The following is a 25,673-nucleotide window of genomic DNA, read 5'->3' on the forward strand; positions in this document are numbered from 1 at the left end:
CCCATTAGACAAAAACTCCAATTCTCAGCCAGATGAGCAGTGGCTCATGCCTGTAATCCCAACACTTTGGGAGGCTGAGGTGGGCAGATCACTTGAGGTCAGTAGTTCGAGACCAGCCTGGCCAACAGGGCAAAACCCTGACTTTACTCAAAATACAAAAATTAGTCAGGCACGATGGCAGGTGCCTGTAGTCCCACCTCCTAGGGAGGCTGAGGTAGGAGAATCACTTGGACCTGGGAGGCGGAGGTTGCTGTGAGCTGAGATCGCGCTACTGCATTCCAGCCTGGGGGACAGAGCAAGACTCTTTCTCAAAAACAAAAGCTTCATTTCCCTTCCCCAGCCCCTAGCAATCATCACTCTAGTTTCTACCTGTATGAATTTGATGACTCTAGGTACCCCATGGAAGTGAGAATCGTAGAATGTCTGTCCTATTGTGTCTAGCTGACTTCACTCGGCATAATGGGGAACTTTAATTTTTGACATAGATGTTTGTTTGCTCTCTCATTCTGTGTGAAAAGAGACTTCCAGTCAGGCATGGTGGCACATGCCTGTAATCCCAGAACTCTGGGAGGCTGATGCATGCGGATCAACTGAGTTCAGGAGTTCGAGACCAGCCTGGACAACATGGTGAAACCCTGTCTCTACTAAAAACACAAAAATTATGGCTGGGCGTGGTGGCTTACGTCTGTAATCCCAGCACTTGGGAGGTCCAGGAGGGCAGATCATGAGTTCAGGAGTTCGAGACCAGCCTGGACAACATGGTGAAACCCCATCTCTACTAAAAATACAAAAATTAGCCAGGCACAGTGGCACATGCCTGTAATCTTAGCTACTCAAGAGGCTGAGGCAGGAGAATCACTTGAACCCAGGAGGCAGAGGTTGCAGTGAGCTGAGACCACGTCGTTGTGCTCTAGCTTGGGTGACAGAGCAAGACTCTGTCTTAAAAAAAACAAAGACAAAACATTAGCTGGTGTTGTGTCAGGTGCACCTATAGTCTCAGCTACTCGGGAGGTTAAGGTGTGAAGATTGCTTGAACCCTGGAGGTGGACGTTGCACTGAGCCAAGATCATATCACCACACTGCAGCCTGGGCTACAAAGTGAGACTCTCAAAAAGAAAAAGAAAAAAGACTTCCGCCATTGGGTTACTTGTGGGAACTTCCCTCACCTCCAGTGTCCCGATGGTCTAAGGAGGCAGTGTTTGCATTGAGACAACATAACACAAACTTTGCTAAACTGGACAAGATAAGGTTTCTGCTTTTTTCTCAACTCCTGCCAAGCCTGTCTTTATCTCATGTCCCACCCTTTTCATGAGTTTCCATGGCAAAAAGAGTGGCCAGGATAGACCAGGAGGGCCGTTCCTCCCCCGGGGCCCCTACTTTGTACCAGGAACCCCACAGTAGCCAGAAGGCTGGCCTAGGAGTCGCTCCCATCCTGTACCCTGGGTCCTTCCTTAGAAGCAAACCCATTGCGGACCACAAACTGTTCCCGTGTGTGTCTCTTTAGGCACAAAGACCACATCTTCATTTCAGCACACAACGGAGCACTTGATTGAGGTGTGATGTAATTGCTTCAGGAGAGCATCCGCCTTGAAAAACGTCTTCTCGGCCTTTCTGAAGCAGGCTGCACGCTTATTTGTATTGGCACCACATGCTAATCTCGCGAATGGCCCTGTTCCGCCAGTGGGAGGACAAATAGCTGTTCTCTTGCTCCCGTGTCCATGGAAAGCTCCCCTTTCTCCCTGCATAGTTGCCATAGCAACCAAAAAAAATAGTTCTTCAAAATAGGGAAGGAATCTCTCAGGGTACTTGGGAACTTGGCAAAGTGAGAACATAAGTAGGCCTCAATTATCATAGATGCTGGTATAAATACCTAGTTATTAATAGTCAAAGTGGGTTGAAATTGGTAGGTGAATTTTGCTGTCACTTAGAGAGTAGGGAAAGATGGGTGAATAGGCTCTTAACCTTCACTCAGTACTGCAGATTCTTCTGTAACCATTGGAATTGCCAGACGAGGTCAGACCCACGGGCCATACAATACAGAATTCAGTTTTTCTTAGCACAGAACAGAGAAAGAGGCAGTGACAGAGCGCAGTTATGCTTCTGCAACTCCCTCAGCCCCCTCAAAGGATTGGAGATACAGCGCTAAGTAGAGGAATCGGTTACGAATCTGTCATACTGCTGTGGGTAAGTGCACACTTTTCTGTAAGAATATTTTTTCAACCTTTATCAGTCCTTAGCGTCAAAATCCCTTTAAAGGAACTTAAAGGGCCATAGCATTTTTGTGTGGTATTCAACATAGAAATTTACTGACGGCCAGGCATGGGGTGACTCATGCCTGAAATCCCAATCCTTAGACAGGCGGATCACATGAGGTTGGGAGTTCGAGACCAGCCTGGCCAACGTAGTGAAACCCTGTCTCTACCAAAAATAAAAAAATTAGCTGGGTTATTGTTTTATTGCTGCTCAAATCAGGCAGTTATAAAACTTTTCCAGGGTTTAGATCGCCAGCCCCTTTCCACAGCTACCTTTGCTCACTATACACATTCCAACTCACAACACACAGAACATGGAAAACCCTGGGTGTAGACAGTGCAGAGGGCTGTGGATGTGAGAGCAAGCCCGGCACTCTTAGATGCCGCTGGTGGGAGTGTAAAGTAGCACAACCCCATTGGGAAGACAATTTGGTGAAGCTGATATAGAGCATTAAATGATCACACCGATAACCTTTTTAGGCCTCTGAGGACAGAGGCTAATGGAAGCTTGTGGCCCTTTCTCCTTGAACATTCCCTAGCCTGCCACCAGCCCAGCTTGGAGTCCATTCTGTCATTCAGCCTGCCATGTGTCAGATATGGTGCTGCGAGCTCCATATATAGCCATGAGCCAAGGAGACCAAGTCCCTGCCCACAGCAGGCCTGTACTGCATGGGCTGTGGAGTTTGCACATGACCGATACCAGCTGGGGCTGATTTTTGCAGAAAAGGAATTTCTGGAAGGCTGGTGGGCAGCCTGGAGAACAGGAGAATGGGCAGTGACCAAACCAAGCCCCTAACACAGCCTAGTCTGGCCAGGGTACACCAGATTGTCTACCCTGCCCCCTCCTGCTGTCCCTGTGCTGCTGTCCTCACTCCTGCCACTCTGGACACTTGCTGTGGCCACCTCCTTCCTTCACCAGCTCCCACCTTCTTTATGTCACCCCTCATGGCTCAAAGGCCCCACCTACAGTATCTTGTGGGCCAAGCCTATGCCTTGTGGCCTCTCCCTAGCTTTCAAAGAATGGGGAGAAGAACCCTGTGGCCGGGGGCGGGGTGGGGAGCTCTGTGGGGGTGCTCTGTCTCCACCCTCACCAAACAGGAAGGGTATTCCTGTCTGAGACAGCCAAAAAGGAAAAATTCTGTGGATCTAGTGGAGGTCAGACAGTGAACAAATAAACAAGCCCATAAGGGGAAGGCCTGTGAAGGGAGGGGTGGGGTTCTGGAGAAGAGCATCCCAGGAGTGGGTGTGGGGAAGGCCCTGCTGAGGACAGGGCTTGGAGGCTGAGCCTTGAGGGATAGGAGGGTGGCAGACATGCTGAGATCCAGAAGAGCCTGCCAGAGAGGGGACCACCCATGGGATGGTCCTGAGTGAGCAGGAAGATGTGGTATGTCAGGGAACTGGGGCCAGATCCCTGTGACTGAGGGTGGTAAGCAGAGGAGATGGATGGGCCAGGCAGCCAGGACCCTGTCAGTCTGGGTGAGATATTTGGTTTTTTTTTTTTTTGAGACGAAGTTTCGCTCTTGTTACCCAGGCTGGAGTGCAATGGCGCGATCTCGGTTCACCGCAACCTCCGCCTCCTGGGTTCAGGCAATTCTCCTGTCTCAGCCTCCTGAGTAGCTGGGATTACAGGCACGCACCACAATGCCCAGCTAATTTTTTGTATTTTTAGTAGAGACGGGGTTTCACCATGTTGACTGGGATAGTCTCGATCTCTTGACCTTGTGATCCACCCACCTCAGCCTCCCAAAGTGCTGGGATTACAGGCTTGAGCCACCGCGCCCGGCGACATTTGGTTTTTAATATGAGAACACTGAGAAGCCATCGAAGGGGCTCAAGCAGAGGAGCATCATGATTTGATTTGTGTTTTTTAAAGTCCAGACTGGCTGTGGTGTGGAGCAGGGACTGGAGAGGGACAGAGAGGCCCCAGGAACCCGTCGGGAGTAAGATGATGGTGTCTTGGGCCAGGATGGGGAAGATACAGTGCAGAGGTGCATGCAGGTCACAGTTAACACCCATGCATGTTAGCACTCCAGTTCGTAATGTAGGGTAGGATGCAAATCCCATCCTAAAGGCCCTGGCAGGGAGCTGGAATGCATGGAATACATGATGGATACTGGCTTTTATTAGTACATTTAAAAAATTTATTGATACATTTACCTACATTTATTAAAATGACTTAGAATTGATTGTGCTGTTCAAGTTATTATTTTAGTGGCAATCTCTTTTTAACTTCGTTTTGAATTTAAAGAGTGATGTTACGACTTTCTAGAGCCCTGAACCAAGTTATTTTCTGCACTTATTCAAGTCTGGACTGCCATTTAGATGACTCCAAAGTGTTAGGACTTGGCTGGGTATGGTGGCTCATGCCTGTCATCTCAGCACTTTGGGAGGATGAAGTGGGCAACATGGAGAAACCCCATTTCTACAAAAAGTACAAAACTTAGCTGGGCATGGTAGTGTGTGCCTGTTTTATCAGCTGTTCACTATTTGGGAGGCTCAATGGGAGGGTCGCCTGAGCCAGGGTGGTGGAGGTTGTTGTGAACTGTGATTGCATCACTGCACTCTAGCCTGGGCAGCAGAGTGAGACCCTGTCTCAAAAAAAAAAAAAAAAGAGATGGAGTCTTGCTCTGTTGCCTAGACTGACCTTGAACTCCTGGGCTCAAACAGTCCTCTCACCTCAGTCTCCTAGATAGCTGGGACTGCAGGCACGCAATACTATGCCCAACTCTTCTAGATGATCTCTCACTCCTCTCTCTCTCTCTTTTTTTGAGATGAAGTCTCATTCTGTAGCCTAGGCTGGAGTGCAGTGGTGCAATCTTGGCTCACTGCAACCTCTGTCTCCTGGGTTAAAGCGATTCTCCTGCCTCAGCTTCCTGAGTAACTGGCACTATAGGCATGTGCCACCATGCCCAGCTACTTTTTTTTTTTTCTGAGATGCAGTCTTCTCTGTTGCCCAGGCTGGAGTGCAGTGGTGCGATCTTGGCTCACTGCAACCTCTGCCTCCCTGGTTCAAGTGATTCTTCTGCCTCAGCCTCCTGAGTAGCTGATATTACAGGCATGTGCCACCATGCCCATCTAATTTTTGTATTTTTAGTAGAGATGGGATTTTACTATTTCGGCCAGGCTGGTCTCCAGTTCCTGACCTCGTGATCTGCTCGCCTTGGCCTCCCAAAGTGCTAGGATTATAGGTGTGAGTCACCACACTTGGCCCTTTTTTTTTTCTTTTTTGGTATTATTAGTAGAGACACTTTAAAAAAAAAAATGTTTCCTAGAGGCAGGGCCTCCACATGTTGCCCAGGCTGATTTCGAACTCCTGACCTTGTGATCCACCTGCCTGGGTCTCCCATAGTGCTGGGATTCCAGGTGTGAGCCACCACGCCCAGCCTAGATGATCTCTTTTAGCTCAACTTAGATGATCTCTTTTAAGTAGATGCTCATTGTTACGGTTTCTACCCTCCCCTTCTTTCTGGGCCACAGGGTGCCCAGGAGGAAGTGTATAAACCATGTCATGGCAGCCTTCTTTATGGGCACCAGTGAAGTTGCTCATGAGTCTTGGCCCTTAGTGACTGGTCTCTGAAGCTATACATCAGTGGATTTGTGGTTTGTCCTTAGGGTACAGGAAATGCATGAGGTTTGCCCCAGTGGGTGTGGTCATGGCCCTGCAGACTGGGCAGCTCCTGCCTCTGCTCTCCTGGGGGCTGTCCATCACCCAACATCAGCCAACCTGTTACCTTCAATATGGGCACCCTCACTCCTGGACTCTGGCAGCTCTCTTGCAGCCACACTGCCGAAGGGGTCAGTCAAAACTTCCAGATTCTTCCATCCCCATGGAATGGATAGCATGCCGCTGTTGCCTTTCTCTGCCTGAGCAATCCATACTGCTGTGTCTGCTCTCCTCAGTACCCTGTGTTGATGCATGAAGTCTTCCAGAACGTGAGTGGGAAGTTGGCATGGTCCTTTCCTGTGTATAGCTACCCCCTTGGCTGGGACATTCCCCTTACCTCTAGCACTGTCACTGTCCTGCCTGTTCCTGGGATGGAGGAGTGGCCAGGCAGAACCTTCAGCCCTGTCTCATTACTTGGGCTCTCCCCACCAAACCGCAGTCAGCATCTGAAGGGCTTTGCCTTGCTCAAGACAAGGACTTTCCTTCAAATCACCCATTCCTTTCTCACTCTGCCTCCTATGAGTTCCATGTTCAGACCCTGAAGCTGCTGGAAATTAGAAGACTTTTTCTCCATTATCAAAGGCAAGTTTATTATCTCACTGTGGACTTGATCCAAGAAGCTAGTGTGAAGCTCCTCGTTGAGCAGGGACTTCTAGGTGTTCATCCCATTCTTACCCCTGCACCTCTACAGTGATGGCCATGGATCCAGTGGGTGGGAATGTGGAGCAGCATGACTTCCAAACAAAGGAAACTTCTGCTCATCTCAAAATCATCATTCCCACCACTTGATCAGAGGAAGGCTGTGTAGTTGGTATCCATCTCCCCTGCCTAAAGATAGCAGGGTTAAATTCTTGTTACTGTTATTGTCCGACAACCCAAGTCCTTATTGGAATCATTACAATACTTTGGTTGTGCTTACAACCCTTAGTGCAGAGATTGTCATCTTTGGCTGCACTTTGGAGTCTTTCTGGAAGCTTTGAAGAAGTGCTGAGACCTGGGACTCACCATAGACTGATTTAATTGGTTTGGAATGTGGCCTGGTTTCTTAGCTCCTAATGCAAGCTTGTCCAACCCGTGGCCTGCGGGCTGCATGTGGCCCAGGACAGCTTTGAATGTGGCCCAACATACATTTGTAAACATTCCTAAAACATTATGAGAGGATTTTTATTTTTTTTAAGCTCTTTGGCTAGTAATAGTGTTCATGTATTTTATGTGTGGCCAAGACAATTTTTCCAGTATTGCCCAGGGAAGCCAAACGATTAGACACCCCTGCCCTAAAGCTTTCCACATGATTATAATGTGCAGACAAAGCAGAGATCCTGGAACTAGCCATCAGCTGAGTAAAGCCATTCACTTGGGTTTAGAATCATGTACTGAATTGCATCCTCAAATGGACATTAGCTTATTTGATTATTATTGCTATTTTGAATTACTGCAGTTTGAGTGTTTTTTTGTTTGTTGGTTTGTTTTCAGACAGGGTTTTAGTCTTTCCACCTCAGCCTCAGGAGTAGTGGGGACCCTAAGCTTGCACCACCACACCCAGCCAATTTAAAAAAAAAAAAATGTTTCATAGAGGCACGGCCTCCATATGTTGCCCAGGCTGGTTTCGAACTCCTAAGCTCAAGTGATCCTCCTGCCTTGACCTCCCAAAGTACTGGGATTATAGGCATGAGCCACCATGCCTCGCCAAATGTTATATATTTTTTTATCGAAAGATTTTTCTTTAAATTTAGATTTTTTTTTTTTTTGAGATGGAGTTTTGCTCTTGTTACCCAGGCTGGAGTGCAATGGCCCGATCTCGGTTCGCTGCAACCTCCGCCTCCTGGGTTCAGGCAATTCTCCTGCCCCAGCCTCCTGAGTAGCTGGGATTACAGGCACACGCCACCATGCCCAGCTAATTTTTTGTATTTTTAGTAGAGATGGGGTTTCACCATGTCGACCAGGATGGTCTCGATCTCTTGACCTCGCGATCCACCCACCTTGGCCTCCCAAAGTGCTGGGATTACAGGTGTGAGCCGCTGTGCCCGGCCCTAAATACAGATTTTTTTCAAGTTTGCTGAAACTTAATTTTCATTGCTTCACTGCATCTATTCGTACATCATGGTAGCATTTGACTCTCTTAAGAGAAATTAGTATTGAAGCAAAATTTCTTGCATGAAGGCAGCAGCTACAGTGGCATTAGCAAGTGCAGCTGTCCTCCAGCTCGGCTGCACATTAGAATCACCTTGGCAACTTTTATTTGTTTGATTTTTGTTTTTATTTACTTATTTGTTTTGAGATGGAGTTTTGCTCTTGTTGCTCAGGCTGGAGTGCAATGGCCCAATCTCGGTTCACTGCAACCTCCGCCTCCTGGGTTCAAGCCATTCTCCTGCCTTGGCTGCCATTGTTGCTCGGAATCCAGGTGCCTGCCACTATGCCTGGCTAATTTTCTGTACTTTTAGTAGAGTTGGGGTTTTACCATGTTGGCCAGGCTGGTCTCAAACTCTTGACCTCAGGTGATCCACCCACCTCGGCCTCCCAAAGTGCTGGGATTAGAGGCGTGAGCCACTGTGCCTGGCCACCTTGGCAACTTGAAAACGTTCCAAAGCCTAGGTTTTATCCCAGAATTACATCAAACTTTCTGTGGCTGGGGCTCTGCCATCAGCATATTTGAAAATTCCCCGGGGGACTCCAACACGCCACCAAGTTTGAGAATGGATAATCTGGGGATGTTTATGTGATACGTGTCACCTGGAAAGCTTATCAATACGCAGATTCTTGAAGAAGGACTGGGATGGGTTCCAAATCCTGCGTATCTAACTAACTCTCACATGATGGCAGTAAGAGAGCAATGGTGTGGCCTGCAGCAGCACCTCACTGAAGTGGCAGGACATAGACAGCTTAAAAAGCCTGGGCCCTATTACTAGTGAATTTAATTTGACGGCATGAGTAGGGTCCAGAATTTGACAATTTTAAAAAGCTCCTCAGGTAACTGTTAGGTCGAATCCCTTGTTGGGAACCCCTGTTGTGCTACGGGTCAGCTGTGCCTGTTGTTATATAAATGGTTAATGGCATCAGGTGAAGGAGGAAAGGGAGAAGACAGACAAGGCCAGGAGGGGCTCCCCTCTGGGATGGCGTATCTAAAAAGGGCCCTCTGTAGAGAGAACTCACCATAAGGCTACCAGATTTTTCCAACGCATCTTAAGCCCCTGCTTTGCATATTGTTTGAATACAGTTACATGTTGACTATCTAGAGGCCCTAATTCCAAATATGTAAGATAAAGTAAAGCAAGTTCCATCTTGTCACCTACTGCAATTGTATTCATATGCCGTAGACAGTGCTGAACACAATTCAAGCACAGAACAGATTTTGGAACAGCTGGGCATGGGGGAAGGAGAGTACTAACCAGCAGGAAGGGAGGAGGGAGGCATGGTAAAGCCCTCCTTCTCATCTGGAACGGGCTACTGCCACCTGCCCAGTGACAGCCCCACTCCAGACCACAGAGTCTGCAACAGAACCCGAAGGAAGCCCTGATCCCTGCTATATGTTTCTTCTTTATATTATTTCAAACAGTTTGGTTGCCTTTGATCTTTTCCCCTAGAGCTTGCTCAGTGCCGGCCTTGTGCTGTCCTGCCTCTGGCTCACAGGCTGTTCTTCGGGGTGGCCCTGTCTGGACCTCTGGGCATACCCTTTTGTGTGCCACCTCCCCACCGTGCTTAGCACAGTGCAGCTCAGGCCACTGCATACAGTTGTGCAGGATGTGCCCTAGGGAGGGCACCTGGTGAGGGGCACAAGAAGGCTGGGCTGGTCATGCTCTATGCTGTGCTGCAGCAGCTGCCAGAGCTGCCTTTCTGCTCTTCCATTCGCTGGAAGGCACCAAGGGGCACCTTTTTCCAGTTCACACATAAGTGTCGCCTTGTGTGCTAGGAGGAGGCCCAGAGCAGGTCACCACGTGGTGCTTACTCAGTGCTCACTGAATGAATGAATGCCTGAACAAAAGAACAAAATAGAACCAATGAAGATAAATAAGCTTTCATAGTCATTTATGTCAAGTTAAGGAGGCCCTAAACTAGAAACCGTAAATGTATTCTGGAAAGCTGGGGATAAACAGAGGAAAAGCAACAGGTGGTGGATTGGATTAAGGTCAAAGGATGGCAAAAAACAGAGGGAATAAAAATTACGTCTTACCTTAGTCACCACTGACACTTGACTCTTCCGCAAGAGGAACAGGCACGGTGGGGGTGCAGATGAGTTCTACGCACCCAAGTCTGGCGAGGTGGCCTTTGGTGAGGTGACAAGTTAACAGGAGTGATGCACCTCTAGTGTCAGGCCCTGATTCAAGCAGTGTGGAGCAAGGTGAGACCACTCCCACCCCTCAGATTGCTCAGGCTCTAGGTGAGGATACCAGACACAGAATTTCTGGTGCTGGGCTGTGTTGACCAGCAGCACACATGGGTGACAAGTGGCAGCTAATAATATTACAGTAGCTGAATCTACCTACTACTTGTTTTACTCTTTACAAAGCTTACAAAGTGAGCTTTCATTTGTGAGGAGTAGCTATTATGTAGCTTCTCACTGAAGAAGAAATTGATGGTTCCTACCCCATCTCCTGACTGCCAGTCAAAACATTAGGTTAAACCATATAAAATGACCATTTTGTACGTCAAAAATGGTCAAATATCAGCAGTTTCATATATTCAGCTTAATACATTCCACTATTTTTGCTGTTTGAGATCTTTTAAATACTTTTATCGATTCATTTTAAGCCAATAATAAAAGGAGATATTTCTGATTACTGGATCTCCTTACTAGTTAAAAGTCTATTCAGATTTGCTATTTATCTAGATTATTCGGATTTTGTTTCTTCACAATTTAGTCTTGATTTGGGGTTTCTAGGAATTTGTCCATTTCATCTACGTTACTCAATTTGTTGGCATACAGTTGTTCATAGTACTGTCTAATGATCCTTTATTTCCATAATCAGTAGTAATTTTAGTCTTTTTTTCTTAGCCCATCTAGCTAAAAGTTTGTCAATTTTGTTGATCTTTTCAAAAATCAACTCTTTATGTCATTGATTTTGTCCGTTGCTTTTCTATTATTGACTTTATTATCACTGCTTTTTTTTTTTTTTTTTGAGACAGGGTTTCACCATGTTGGTGAGGCTGGTCTTGAACTCCGGACCTTGTGATCCACCCACCTCAGCCTCCCAAAGTACTGGGATTACAGGCATGAGCAACCACGCCTGGCCTATCACTGCTCTTACATAGCCTTTATAATTGCCCATGCATTTACCTTTACTAAAATGTTTATTTCTTCATATGGGTTCAAGTTACTGTCCAGCATCCTATCATTTCAACTTTTCATATTCCTTTGGGCCTTCATTTCACTCTGTATCTAAGCATTTCTTGCAGGACAGATCTATTGGTGACAAACTCCCCTAGCTTTTTAAAATCTGGAAATAGCTGAATTTCTCCCTCACTTTGAAGGACAGTTTTTCCAGATATAGGATTCCTGGTTGACAGATCTTTTCATTTTAGTACTTTGAATATATTGACCCATTGCCTTTTGGCTTCCAAGGTTTCTGATGAAAAATCTGCTGATAATCTTACTGAAGAGATCTTATATGTGATGATCTGCGTCTCTCTTGCTATTCTGAAAATTCTTTCCCTTTTTTATTGGTAATAGTTTTAGGGTACATGTGATTATTTAATACAGTCATACAATTTGTAAAGGTCAAATTGCCATACTCAGGATATCCATCACTTTAGATATTTGTCTATTCTTTATGCTAGCACCATTTCAGTTCTCTGTTCTGGCTATTTGGAAATATACAATAGATTATTGTAAACGACGGTCACCCTATTGATCTGTTTACCACTCGATCTTATTTCTTTATCAAACCATTTATTTATACCCATAATCAACTTCTTCGCACTTTTCCTCTATCCTTCTCAGCCTCTGGTAACCATTAATATTCTCTATCTTCACAAGATTTGTGTTTTTAGCTCCCACATATGAGTGACAACATACAATATTTGTCTTTCGGTGCTTGGCTTATTTCACTTAACAACATGATCTCCCGTACCACCCATCTGCTGCAAATGACAGGATTTCATTCTTTTTTATGGCTGAATTTTGCACACATGCACATAACAGTTTCTTTTTCTTTCATTTTTCTTTTTTTTTTTTGAAATGAGGTCTCACTTTGTCACCCAGGCTGGAGTGCAGTGGCACAATCTCAGTTCACTGCAACCTCTGCCACCCCGGTTCAAGTGATTCTCCTGCCTCTGCCTCCTGAGTAGCTGGGATTACAGGCGCCTGTCACCACACCTGGCTAATAACAGTTTCTTTATCCATTGACAGACACTATGATTGGTCCGTATTTTGGCAATTATGAATAGTGTAGCAGTGAACATAGTCATGAACGTATTCATTTTGAGACACTGGTTTCCTTTCTTTTGGATTTATACCCAGTAGTGGAATTGCTGGATCACATGGTAGTCCTCTTTTAGATTTTGAGGAACCTCACTACTGTTCTCCATAGTGGCTGTACTAATTTACGTTTTCATCAACAGCATACAAGGGTTCCCTTTTCTCCACATCCTCAGCAGCGCTCGTTATTGGCCATCTTTTGGAGATAAAAGCTGTTTCAACTGGAGTGAGATGATACCTCATTATAGTTCTGATTTGCATTCCTCTGATGATTAGTGATGTAACCATTTTTTCTTTTTTCTTTTTCTGTTTTTTGAGACGGAGTTTCGCTGTTGTTACCCAGACTGGAGTGCAATGGCACAATCTTGGCTCACCGTAACCTCCATCTTCTGGTTCAAGCAATTCTCCTGCCTCAGCCTCCCGAGTAGCTGAGACTATAGGCACGCACCACCATGCCCAGCTAATTTTCTTTTGTATTTTTAGTAGAGATGGGGTTTCACCTTGTTGACCAGGATGGTCTCGATCTCTTGACCTTGTGATCCACCCGCCGCGGCCTCCCAAAGTGCTGGGATTATAGGCGTGAGCCACTGCGCCCGGCCCATTACCATTTTTTCATATATTTGATGGCCATTTGTATGTCTTCATTTCAGAGATTGTTGTTCAGACCTTTTGTCTATTTTTAAATTGGATTTTTTGTTTTTGTTTTTTTGCTGAGTTGTTTGAGCTCCTTATAAATTCTGGTTATTAATTTCTTGTCAGATGGGTAGTTTCTAAATATTTTCTCACATTCAGCAGACTGTATTTTTTTTTAACCGTTTTCTTTGCTGCGGAGAATTTTTTTTTTAGCTTGATGTAATCCCATTCGTCTTTTTTGCATTGGTTGCCTGTGCTTTTTGGGGTTTTACACAAAAATTTTTGTGGCCAGACCAATGTCCTGGAGCATTTCCCCAATGTTTTTTTCTAGTAGTTTCAAAGTTTCAGGTCTTAGATTTAAGTCTTTGATCCCTTTTTACTTGATTTTTGTATAGGGTGAGAGATAGGGGTGTAGTTCCATTTTTCCACATGTATTCATCCAGTTTTCCCAGCACCACTGAAGCGGTTGTTCTTTCCTCGCTACGTGTTTGTGGAGCCTTTGTCAAAGATGAGTTGCTCATAAATGCATGGATTTATCTTTGAGTTCTCTCTTCTGTTCCGCTGGTCTATGTGTCTGTGTCTGTTTTTATGCTGGTACTATGCTGATTTGGTTATGATAACTTTTTGCCACTGCACCTGGCAAATTTGGTAAATTATGAAGTCAGGTAGTATGATGCTTCCAGCTTTACTTGTTTTGCTCAGGATTGCTTTGCCTATTCAGAGTCTTTTGTGGTTTTATATAAATTTTAGAACTTTTTTCCCATTCTGTGAAAAATATCATTGGTATTTTGATAGGGATTACCTTGAATTTGTAAATTGCTTTGAGTAGTATTGTCATTTTTATGATATTAAAGCTGTGAGCCTAGATTAGAATATTTTTCCTTTTTTGTGTGTGTCCTCTTCAATTTCTTTTGTGTTTTATAGTTTTCCTTGTATAGAGATCTTTTACTTCTTTTGTTAAATTTGGGTGCTAGGTTTTTAAATATGATTTATAGCTATTATAAATGGAATTGCCTTCTTGGTATCTTTTTCATACTGTTCACAGCTGGTGTATATAAATGCTGCTGATTTTTGTATGTTTTTGTATTCTGCAACTTTACTGAATTAGTTTATCTGTTCTAACATTATTTGGTGGAATCTCTAAGTTTTTCTAAGTGTAAGATTATGTTATCTGTGAACAAGGCTAATTTGACTTCTTCCTTTCCAATTTGGATACCCTTTATTTTTTTCTCTTGCCTAATTGCTCTGGCCAGGATCTGCCAGTATCATATTGAATAAAAGTGGCAAAAGTGGGCATCCCTATCTTGTTCCAGACCTTAAAGTCCTCAAATTCTCCCTATTCAGGATGATGTTAGCTATAGGTTTGTCATATATGATCCCTATTATTTTGAGTTATCTTCTTCCTATACCCAGTTTGAAGGGTTTTGATCATAAAGGGATGTTGAATTTTATCAAATGCTTTTTGGCATTCATTGAAATAATCATATAGTCTGTTCTTGGTTCTGTTAATTTCTGTTAATGTGATGTATCACATTTGTTTATTTGCATGCGTTGAACCATCCTTGCATCCCTGGGATGAATCTCACTTGATGATCATGGGCAATTTTTTTTTTTTTTAAGATGGGGTTTCACCATGATGGCTAGGCTGGTCTTGAACTTCTGACCTCAGGTGATCCACCCACCTCAGCCTCCCAAAGTGCTAGGATTACAAGCATGAGCCACCGCACCTGGCAAATTTTTTTTTTTTTAATAGGAGTTTTGCTCTTGTTACCCAGGCTGGAGTGCAATGGCACAATCTCAGCTCATTGCAACCTCTGCCTCTGGGTTCAAGGGGTTCTCTTGCTTCAGCCTCCCAAGTGGCTGGGATTACAGTTATACGGTACCATGCCCAGCTAATTTTTGTATTTTCAGTAGATACAGGGGTTTCACCATGTTGGCCAGGCTGGTCTCAAACTTGTGACCTTGTGATCCACCCGCCTCAGCCTCCCAAAGTTCTGGGATTACAGGCATGAGCCACTGTACCTGGCCAATCATGGTGAATTATCTTTTTAATGTATTGTTGAAGTCAGTTGGCTAGTATCTTGATGAGAATTTTTGCATTTGTGTTCATCGGTGATATTGGCTGTTATTCTTTTTTTGTTATGTTGTTTTCTGGTTTGTCAGGGTAATGTTGGCCTTATAGAATTAGCCTGAGAGTATTAATTCCTCTTTTAAAAAAAAGGTTTTTTTTGTTTTGTTTTGTTTTTTTTGAGACAGGGTCTTGCTCTGCCACCCAGGCGAGAGTGCAGTGGTATGATCACAACTCACTGCAGACTTGACCTCCTAGGCTCAAGGGATTCTCTGCCTCTGCCACCCAAGTAGCGAGGACTACAGATGTGTACCACCATGCCTGGCTAATCTGTTTTTTAGAGGCATGGTTTTATCATGGTGCCCAGACTGGCTCTTCAATTTTTTTGAAGAATTTGCATAAAATTGGTACTTGTTATTTCAATATTTGGTAGAATTCAGCAGTAAAGCCATCAGGACACCTGGGCATTTCTTTCATGGGAGACTTTATTATGACTTCAATATCATTACTTGTTAATGGTTCATTGAGTTTTCCTATTCAAGGTTCAGTCTTGGTGGGTATATATGTCTAGGAATTTATCAATTTCTTCTATGTTTTCCAGTTTCTTGGCATATGCTTGTTTATAATAGTCTCTAATGATTCTTTGTATTTCTGTGGTCTCACTTGTTATGTCTCCTATTTCATTTCTAATGTTATTTATTTGGGTCTTCCCTCGTTTTTCTTAGTCTAACCAAGGACTTGTCAAATTTTGTATATCTTCTCTTTTTTTGGGGGGTAGGGACAGTGTTTCATTCTGTCGCCCAGGCTGGAGTGCAGTACAATGATCATGGGTCACTGCAACCTTGAACTCCTGGGCTGAAGCAATCTTCCTGCCTCAGCCTCCTAAGTATCTGGGTACTACAGACATGCACCACCATGCCTGGCTATTTTCTTTTCTTCTTTTTCTTTTTTTAGAGATGGCATCTCATGGGTCTTACTATGTTGTCCAGGCTGGTCTTAAACTCCTGCCTTAGGCAATCCTGTTGCCTTGACCTTCCAAAGTGCTAAAATTACAGGTGTGAGCCACCATGCCCAGCCCTTTTATTTGTATTTAATTTTACCAATGGGTTTTATGCCTCCAAATGTTTTTCTTTTCTTTTCTTTTTTTTTTGCGCTTTAGTGTTTTTTTCTTTCAGATCGAATAGGTCAATATTTAGTATTTCTTGTAAGACAGGTGATGGTGGTGAATTCTCTCAGGTTTTGTTTGCCTGGGAAAAACATATTTGAAGGATAACTTTGCTAGATACAGTATTTTTGGATGGCAGTTGTTTTTTTTCCAGCGCTTAAAAAATGTCATTCTACTGCTTTCCTCTGGCCTGTATGATGCGCATTGAGACCTGCCAGACATGTGTGAGTGCCATTATATGTTATTTGCTGATTTTTCTCTTGCTGCTTTTAGGATTCTGTTTGTCCTTGACCTTTGAGAGTCTGATTATTATATGTCTTGAGGTAGTCTTATTTGAGTCAAATCTGTTTGGTGTTCTCTAACCTTCCTATACCTGAAAAAGAAATTTATATCTTAAGTTTTAGAAAGATTTTTTCTTTCGCTCTCTCTCTCTCTTTTTTCTTTTGAATAAGCTTTCTACCTCTTGCTCTTGTTCAACTCCCCATTGAATATCAATAATTCTTAATTCTTAAATTTTGTCTTTTTTTTTTTCTTTTCTCTCTCTCTCTGTCACCCAGGCTGGAATGCAGTGGTGCAATCACAACTTACTGCAGCCTCAACCTCCTAGGCTTAAGCAGTCTTCCCATCTCAGCCTCCTGAGTAGCTGGGACAACAGGCATATGCCACCACACCCAGCTAATTTTTTGTATTTTTTTCTAGAGATGGGGTTTTGCCATGTTGCCCAGACTGATCTTGAACTCCTGGGCTCAAGCAGTCCACCTTCCTCTGCCTTCCAAAGAACAGGGGTTACAGGCATGAGCCACTGTGCCCAGTTGAGTCTTTTTTCTTTTTTTTTTAAAGACAGGTTTCATTCTGTCACTTGGGCTGGAGTGCAGTGGTGTGATCACAGCTTACTGCAGTCTCGAACTCCTGGGTTCAGGCAATCCTCCCATCTCAGCCTCCTGCATAGCTGAGACTACAGGCATGCACCACCAGGCTCTACTAGTGTTTTCATTTTTTGTAGAGATAGGGTCTCACTATGTTGCCCCAGCTAGTCTCGAACTCCTGCCTTCAAGTGATCCTCCTGCTTCAGCCTCCCAAAGTGCTGGAATTACAGGCATGAGCCAACTCTTGGTAAATTTGGTCTTTTGAGGTAATTTTGTATATCTTGTAGGCAATCTTTGTTGATTTCCCTTTTTTATAAAGATTTTTTTCTCCTTTATGTATTTTCAAATAGCCTATCTTCAAGCTCAATTATTCTTACCTCTGCTTCATCCATTCTTCTGTTGAAAGCCTCTAAGGAATTTTTCAGTTCAGCTAATATATTTATCAGTTCTAAGATTTGTTTTATTTCTTTTTATTATTTCAACCTCTTTGCTACATTTATCTGATAAATTTCTGAACTGCTTTTTTGTGTTATCTTAAAGATCACTGAGTTTCCTTAAAACTTCCATTCTGAATTCTTGGTTAGACAGCTTACATATCATCCTCTCATTTAGAGTCAGTTACTGGTTCCTTGCTCTGTCCATTTGGGGAGATCATGCTTCCCTGTTTGCTGTTGTTTCTGTTGATGTATATGTCTTTGCACTGAAGCATTAGTCATTTAATTCAGTAATCTCTGGCTGGCTTGTTTTTGTATTTTATTGGATACATTTGCTTAGAGGCTTTTTGCTGCTGGGTCACTGCCCCCTTTTCAGCTCTAGGTGGAGCCTTAAACCCAGGTTCACCTCAGCTCTTAGTAAACTATCAGAACGCTGCTCTTCCTGAATGGGGGAGGTCCCTAGGAGGGTTTCCTGGCAGTGTGGGAAGGCTGACTAGGGGTCCATGCTCAGAGGATCTGTGGGACAAACGTCCTACAGCCTGGTACTGCTGAACAGCCACTCTGATTTGGCATCTCCTTTTGCTTAGTTACAGAACAGAGATTCCAGAGCCGGGGATGGTAGTCCCACTTCCCTGCTTTATCTCTGCCTGTCTTCAGGACTGTTTCTCCTTTCAGTCACTTGTGATGCTTCCCACGGATTAAGTCAGGGCAGGTCTACAAGATGGTGGAGAAGCTGAATGTCCACCTCAATTTCACTTTTCCCAGTGTAGAAACAGTGAGTTGGAGGAAATGCTTTTGCATGCCTGGTGATTGGCATAATGTGGGGAATGTTGTTACATGGAAAACCAGTTGTCTTACCATCTGCTCAGGGGTTTTTTCTGGGATCCTGAGAACTGTCTCTGACCTTCATATTTGAGTTCTAAGATACTTCTGGTGATAATTCCAGCACTGTTGTATATTTGTTTTCATTTTTCTGTTGGGGAGGGGTGGGTACTGAAGCCAGCTTACTTCTTTGCTACCATTTCAGAACTGAAAGTCTTTCACTTTTGAAAGTTCGACTTTAATCTGCCTAGGTATGGGTGTTTTTGAGTTCTTGAAAGTTTGATTTTAGTGTGTCTAGGTGTGGGTGTCCTTGAGTTCATCTTATTTGGAGTTCATTTAACTTCTTGGATGTTTATATTTAAGTCTTTTTTTTTTTTTTTTTTTTTGTCAATCAATGAGAGCATGTAACGTTGCTCAGGTTGGCCTTGAACTCATGGCCTCGCCTCCTCAAGCGCCAGGACAACTGGCCGGAGCCACCGTGGCTTCCTATATTTAAGTCTTTCACCAAATTTGGAGAGTTTTCAGCCATTTTCTGTTCAAAATACACTTGCTACCCTCTTCTCTCTCCTTATCCTTCTGGCATTCCCACAGTATGTGCGTGTGTTGCTTGGTGGTGTCCCACAAGTCCTTTAGGCTCTGTTCACTTCTCAGTCTTTTTTCTGTTCCTCAGACTTGATAATGTCCATTGTCCTCTCTTCAACTTTGCTAATTCTTTCTTCTGCCTGCTAAATCTGTCTCTGAATCCCTCTAGTGAATTTTTCATTTCAGTTATTGTACTTTTCAGTTCTGGGATTTGTGGTCTCTTTGTAAGTTTTCTGTCTGTTTATTGATATTTCCATTTTGTTCATACATCATTATCTTGATGTTCTTCACATCTTCCTTTAGTTCTTAGAGCATCTTTAAGATAGTTTTTTAAAGTCTTTGCCACCAGGTCTCTTTCAGGGACCATTTCTGTTGACTTATTTTTCTTCCTTTGACTGGGCCATATTTTCCTCTTTCTTTGTATGTCATGATTTTTTTGTTGTTGTTAAGAAATAGATGTTTGAATCCAACAGTGTGGCGTCTGGAAATCAGATTGTCTGCCTCTGCTGGGCTCACTGTTTTTGTTTACTTATTCGATGGTTCTATACTGTGAGTTTGCTAAGGATAAGCCTGAGGTATAAATGTAAGGTCTTCTCAAGTCTTTTCTTTTTCTTTCTTTACATTTTTTTTTTTTGAGACAAAGTCTCGCTCTGTCACCCATGCTGGAATGCAGATGGCTGTATTTCAGCTCACTGCAACCTCTGCTTCCTGAGTTCAAGCAATTCTACTGCCTCAGTCTCCTGAGTAGCTGGTATTGCAGGCATGTGCCACCATGCCCGGCTAATTTTTATACTTTTAGTAGAGACTGGGTTTCACCATGTTGTTCCGGCTGGTCTTGAACTCCTGACCCCATGATCCGCCCTTGGCCTCCTAAAGTGCTGGGATTACAGGTGTGAGCCACCACACCCAGCCTCTCTCTCTCTCTCTCTTTTTTTTTTTAAGACAGAATCTCACTCTGTCGCCCAGGCTGGAAGGCAGTGGCATGATCTCAGCTCACTGCAACCTCCACCTCCCAGGTTCAAGCAATTCTCTTGTCTCAGCCACCCAAGTAGCTGGGATTACAGGCATGGGCCACCACACCCGGTTAATTGTGTATTTTTAGTAGAGCTGTTGCTTCACTATGTTGGTTAGGGTGGTCTCAAATTCCAACCTCAGGTGATCCACCTGCCCTACCTCAGCTTCCCAAAGTGCTGGGATCTCAGGTATGAGCCACCATGCCTACCTTCTCATGTCTTTTCTGAGCCTTTCTCTGGGCATGCATGGTCATTTCTATTTTTCCTTATATATATGTTTGTTTTTGAATGTTGTAGTCTTTAATGTCTGGCTTTGAAAAGGGAAAAAAGCAAAAAATTAATGGGGGTGGTGCTGGCCTTTAAATTACCTGGAGGTCACTTTAGCCCAAGTGGAGAGGGCCTTGCCACATTGGAGGCAGGTGTAATAACAATGGCTCTCAGCCTCTTTATCTGCATGTCTGTGATCAGAACCGGCAATCAGTGATCAGAGCACAGATCCTTGATATTTGAATGGTCAGGGTCTTTGTTTTTGTCCCCCCGGCTCCCTCAAGCTACATGCGGGTTGTTCTAGGAACATGGGCACAGCTGCCTACTATATGACTGAGAGGAGGAGGATGGGTAGCTGCTACTCTGCTAAGAGCTGAAGTTGACTAAAATTAACCACTATTTAATATCCAAGCCTTCCCCTAGAAGTTGCAAGCCTTTAATAGATTCCAGAATAGTTTCAAAATAGTTACAGGAGAAAGATTTTGCTAATGCAGTTGTTGTCTGGGTGGGGAAGATTGCTGGTGCTTTGTACTCCATCCTCTTCCCCTCTCTTAGGTTTTCACATGTGTGGTTACATTAAATCCTCATGAGCAGAGATTTTGCTCCAAGCATTTCTTGGTATTTTTATGGAAATGTATATGTTACACATTCTAGTTTCCAGTGTGAATGATAAGTAAAATGTGGTTGCTGCTGTTACTTCATTATGTTTTCTCCCTGCTTTTAGATAAACCAGATATTTTCAATCAATGAAAAACAATGACAGATATTTCAGGCACTCTTCAATTAGCTGGCCGTAATATGTTTTATATTAAATATGTTTCATAAGCCATGTACATTTTAAAAATCCATCTCTATCTTACCATATTTCACATGATACATGTGGCAAAATAAGACACAGACTCAAGTTTTAGAGTTCCTTAAGGGGCTACAAGAAGGATTGAGGGCCCCCACACAGACTTGCAAGACCCTGAAAGACAGTGATTTTTCTTGAGCTACATTAAGTCACAAGCACACTAATTATAGTGAAATCTTACAACTGTGCAAAATATTTGGCAGTGTTAAAACTACTGATGTCCAGAGTTTTCACAAAGACTATCACTGACATATTTTTTAAAAGATCATGCCATTTATCTAATGAGAGTAAAACATCAGTTTGCTAGGATTTTAACTTTTCTTAACTGGCAATCTTTTTTATTTTTTATTTTATTTTTTGAGACAAGGTCTTGCTCTGTTGCCCAGGCTGGAGTGCAGTGGTATGATCAGGGCTCACTGCAGCCTCATTGACCTCCTGGGCTCAATCGGTCCCGAGTAGCTGGGACTACAAGAACATGGCACTATGCCTGGCTAATTTTTACTTTTAGTTTTTGTTTTTTTTTTTCCTGATAGAGGTGAGATTTTTGCCATGTTGCCCAGGCTGGTCTCAAACTCTGGACTCAAGTCATCTGCCTGCCTCAGCTTCCCAAACTGTTGGAATTAACAGTCTTGATGTAGAACTTCATCTATTGTGGGCAGGGCTGGCTTCATGGATGTATAATTTGTGCTCTTAGAAATGCCTAGTGGGCCGGGCGTGGTGGCTCACACCTGTAATCCCAGCACTTTGGGAGGACGAGGTGGGTGGATCACGAGGTCAAGAGATCGAGACCATCCTGGTCAACATGGTGAAACCCCGTCTCTACTAAAAATACAAAAAATTAACTGGGTATGGTGGCGCATGCCTGTAATCCCAGCTACTCGGGAGGCTGAGGCAGGAGAATTGCCTGAACCCAGAAGGTGGAGGTTGCGGTGAGCCAAGATTGCGCCATTGCACTCCAGTCTGGGTAACAACAGCGAAACTCCATCTCAAAAAAAAAAAAAAGTAAGACATGCCTAGTGCTTGATTTAATATTCTTCTGTTGCTATTGTGAAATTTCTAATAAATTATAAACAAAGACCTCTGCATTTTCATTTTCATCGGGGCCTGCAAATTGTCTAGCTGGTTCTGATTATGGGAGCTGATTTCGTCTTCCTTTACTGTATCGTATGAGCTAAAGTGTGGTTTTCACAGGATAAACTATGGACCAGGCAAGGGCAGGGGTAAGCCAAAGGAGCTTCTGGCCAACACCTTTTATTTCTACCAGAGACTGAACTTGGTATGATAGGCAAGGGAAAGAAAGAGCATAGTTGAGAAGCAGGCAGGAGCTACTGACAGCTAGAGATTCTCTATTAACAACAACAGCAGCTGCTGGTACTCCTGCTACGCCCACCACCATTTCAAGTAGCTAAAATATCCGCCAGGCTCTGGCTAAGTGCTTCATGTTCATTATTTCCTTTAACTTAATCCTCTCAACATCCTACAAAATGAGTATTATTTTTATAGATGAAGAATCTGGTTACCAGTAATTAAGTTGCCTACAATTACAGAGGCATTCACTGTCCTTTCTATTCACTTAAAATAACTAGTCTCTCTTGTCTGTTGTTAAGATTGAATGTGAATCACTGATTTACTACTTTAAAAGATGTATTGGTAAGGCAAGGGCCATAGACTAATGCTTCTTTAGTATTTTTTTTTTGTCTACCTTTTTACTTTTATGTATAATTGTAGATAGTACTGTTGTTTTTGGATAGACATTTTCTTCCCTTTTTCTCCACGGATGCTATCTAGAGAGTATAACAATACTGGAAGTGTTTTCCAAGAAGAAATACGTACACCCTCCTCTTCCTCTCAGAATATGTCAGTAAACAGTCCTACCTATTTTTTAAACCTCAGCCAAGAAAACATTCATTGATTATTTTTGCTATTTTTGTTTTCTTAGTTTTCATATGTGATTATATTCTGCCATCATTTTAAAAGACTATCGAGTGGGCATGGTGGCTCAGGCCTATAGTCCCAGCACTTCAGGAGGCCAAAGCAAGTAGATACCTTGAGCCCAGGAGTTCAAGACCATCGTGGGCAACATGGCAAAATCTTGTCTCTACAAAAAATACGAAAATTAGCCTGGCGTGGTGGTGCACACCTGTAGTCCCAGGTACTGGGAAGGCTGAGGTGCAGGTTTCACCTGAGCCTGGAAGTAGAGGTTGTAGTGAGCCGATATCACACCACTACACTTCAAATTGGGGGACAGAGCAAGACCCTTTCTCAAAAAAAGAAACGATGATCCATGGGATCTATTTTAATTTTACAATAAAGTTTTCACAAGTTTATAAATACAGAAATCTCATTCTGGACTAACCCCACTCATGTGTCTTGCAGGAGAGCATCTCTAGCAGCTGATATCCCCAGGTTTGGATATAGTTCCTCATCCAGTCACAAGTACGTCCCCCGGAGGGCAGTGCTCTATGTACCTGGAAATGATGAAAAGAAAATAAAGAAGATTCCATCCCTGCATGTAGATTGCGCAGTGCTTGACTGTGAGGATGGTGTGGCTGCAAACAAAAAGGTAATGGCATGATTTTAGTATGAGAAAAAGCCGGGGATTCAAATTTGCTTCTCTTCCAAATAGTGACACTGCCCGCTATTTGGAAAGATTCTACCGTACTCATCTTTTGCTGATTATTAACCGTTCTTTGGCCTACTTTTATATAAGTTCTAAATGTACATTTCTTTTCTCTGAGAGAAAGGAAGAATCCCACCAAAATATATTTTAAAATCATGACCTTCTGTATATATGAGACTATGTGCATGTATGTATAGATAGACAATCAGTTTTGGCTATGATATTTGCTGGTCTAAGTAAGTGAATGGCATCAGGGGTCCCAAAACATGGACCAGTACAGGCCACGGTACAGGGCTGCTAAGAACTGGGCCAGACAGCAGGAGATGAGCAGTGGGTGAACAAGCGTTATGACCTAAGCTCTGCCTCCTGGCAGATCAGCAGTGGCATTTGATTCTCAAGGAGCACGACCCTGTTGTGAACTGAGCAAATTGAAGGTTCTAGGTTGCACTCTCCTTGTAAGAATCTAACTAATGCCTGATAATCTGAGGTGGAACAGTTTAATCTGAAACATTGCGCCGCCCCACCTCCCAAGGAATAATTGTCTTCCATGAAACAGGTCCCTCGTGCAAAAAAGGTTGGGGAGCACTGAATTACATAATTCTATAATTGTGGTGTAAGATTTTCAGACTGGTAAAATGCAACTAGGAAGTTATTTCTTCTTCTTACCACCAGGTATACTGAGTAGCGGTCTTATCTCTTTGGGATAAGTGTCGAGAATAAAACATGGTTTTCCATGGATAAATCACCATTTTTCTCTACTGAATTTAAGGGAACTGACACATAGAACCTTAGTGGTTGGTTGTAGCGTCTGGCTTATTTCCTGATGGCCTGACCAAAGAGATGAGCCTTAGAAAATATCCAATTTGTAGGCCGGATGAGGTGGCTCATGCCTATAATCCAAGCCCTTTGGGAGGCCAAGATGGGAGCATTGCTCGAGCTCAGGAGTTTGAGATCAGTCTGGGCAACATAGCAAAACACTGTTTATAAAAAAAAAAAAGGCCAGGCATGGTGGCATGTACCTGTAGTCCCAGCTTATTAGGAGGCTGAGGTGGTAGGATCACTTGAACCCGAGAGTTTGAGGCTGCAGGGAACCATGATCATCCACTGCACTCCAGCTTGGGCAACAGAGCGAGACCCTGTCTCCAAAAATGTTTTAAAAAACCAAAATAACCGGCCGGGCACAGTGGCTCAAGCCTGTAATCCCAGCACTTTGGGAGGCTGAGGCGGGTGGATCATGAGGTCAAGAGATCAAGACCATCCTGGTCAACATGGTGAAACCCCATCTCTACTAAAAATACAAAAAATTGGCTGGGCATAGTGGCACGTGCCTGTAATCCCAGCTACTCAGGAGGCTGAGGCAGGAGAATTGCCTGAACCCAGGAGGTGGGGGTTGTGGTGAGCCAAGATCACATCATTGCACTCCAGCCTGGGTAACAAGAGAGAAACTCTGTCTCAAAAAAAAAAAAAAAAAAAAGCACCAAAATAATCAATTTGTAAACAGGTACAAAAGACTCTTACTGCATGATTGTATAGTAGTTGCTTTTTGATTTTTTTGTCCAACTTTGTTTTCTATGTTTTTCTTTTTTTTTATTGAGACGGAGTTTTGCTGTTGTTACCCAGACTGGAGTGCAATGGCACGATCTCAGCTCACCGCAACCTCCACCTCCTGCGTTCAAGCAGTTCTCCTGCCTCACCCTCCTGAGTAGCTGGGATTACAGGCACGCGCCACCATGCCCAGCTAATTTTTGTGTTTTTAGTAGAGACGGGGTTTCACCTCGTTGACCAGAATGGTCTCGATCTCTTGACCTCGTGATCCACCTGCCTCGGCCTCCCAAAGTGCTGGGATTATAGGCGTGAGCCACCGCGCCCGGCCGTTTTCTATGTTTTTCTAATGAACATGGATTCATTCAACAATTAGTTGAGATATATAAATCATTATAACAATAACTTATATTTGCGTGGAAATTTTTTTGTTTTTTGAGATGGAGTTTTGCTCTTGTTGCCCAGGCTGAAGTACAATGG

General features: G+C 43.6%; 1 protein-coding gene across 10 annotated transcripts in view; it reads left to right on the top strand.

The window, feature by feature from the left end:
* Positions 1 to 25,673, top strand: part of CLYBL (citramalyl-CoA lyase) — a 287,479-nt gene that overhangs the window by 138,369 nt on the left and 123,437 nt on the right. For all 10 annotated transcript variants that reach the window (XM_054245852.2, XM_035293302.2, XM_078374237.1 and 7 more), the window contains one exon: positions 23,408 to 23,594. In XM_054245852.2, coding sequence (XP_054101827.2) covers positions 23,408 to 23,594 — 187 coding nt within the window. The remainder of the gene's footprint in view (positions 1 to 23,407; positions 23,595 to 25,673) is intronic.

Source organism: Callithrix jacchus, chromosome 1 (assembly GCF_049354715.1).
Source record: "Callithrix jacchus isolate 240 chromosome 1, calJac240_pri, whole genome shotgun sequence".
NCBI lineage: Eukaryota > Metazoa > Chordata > Mammalia > Primates > Cebidae > Callithrix > Callithrix jacchus.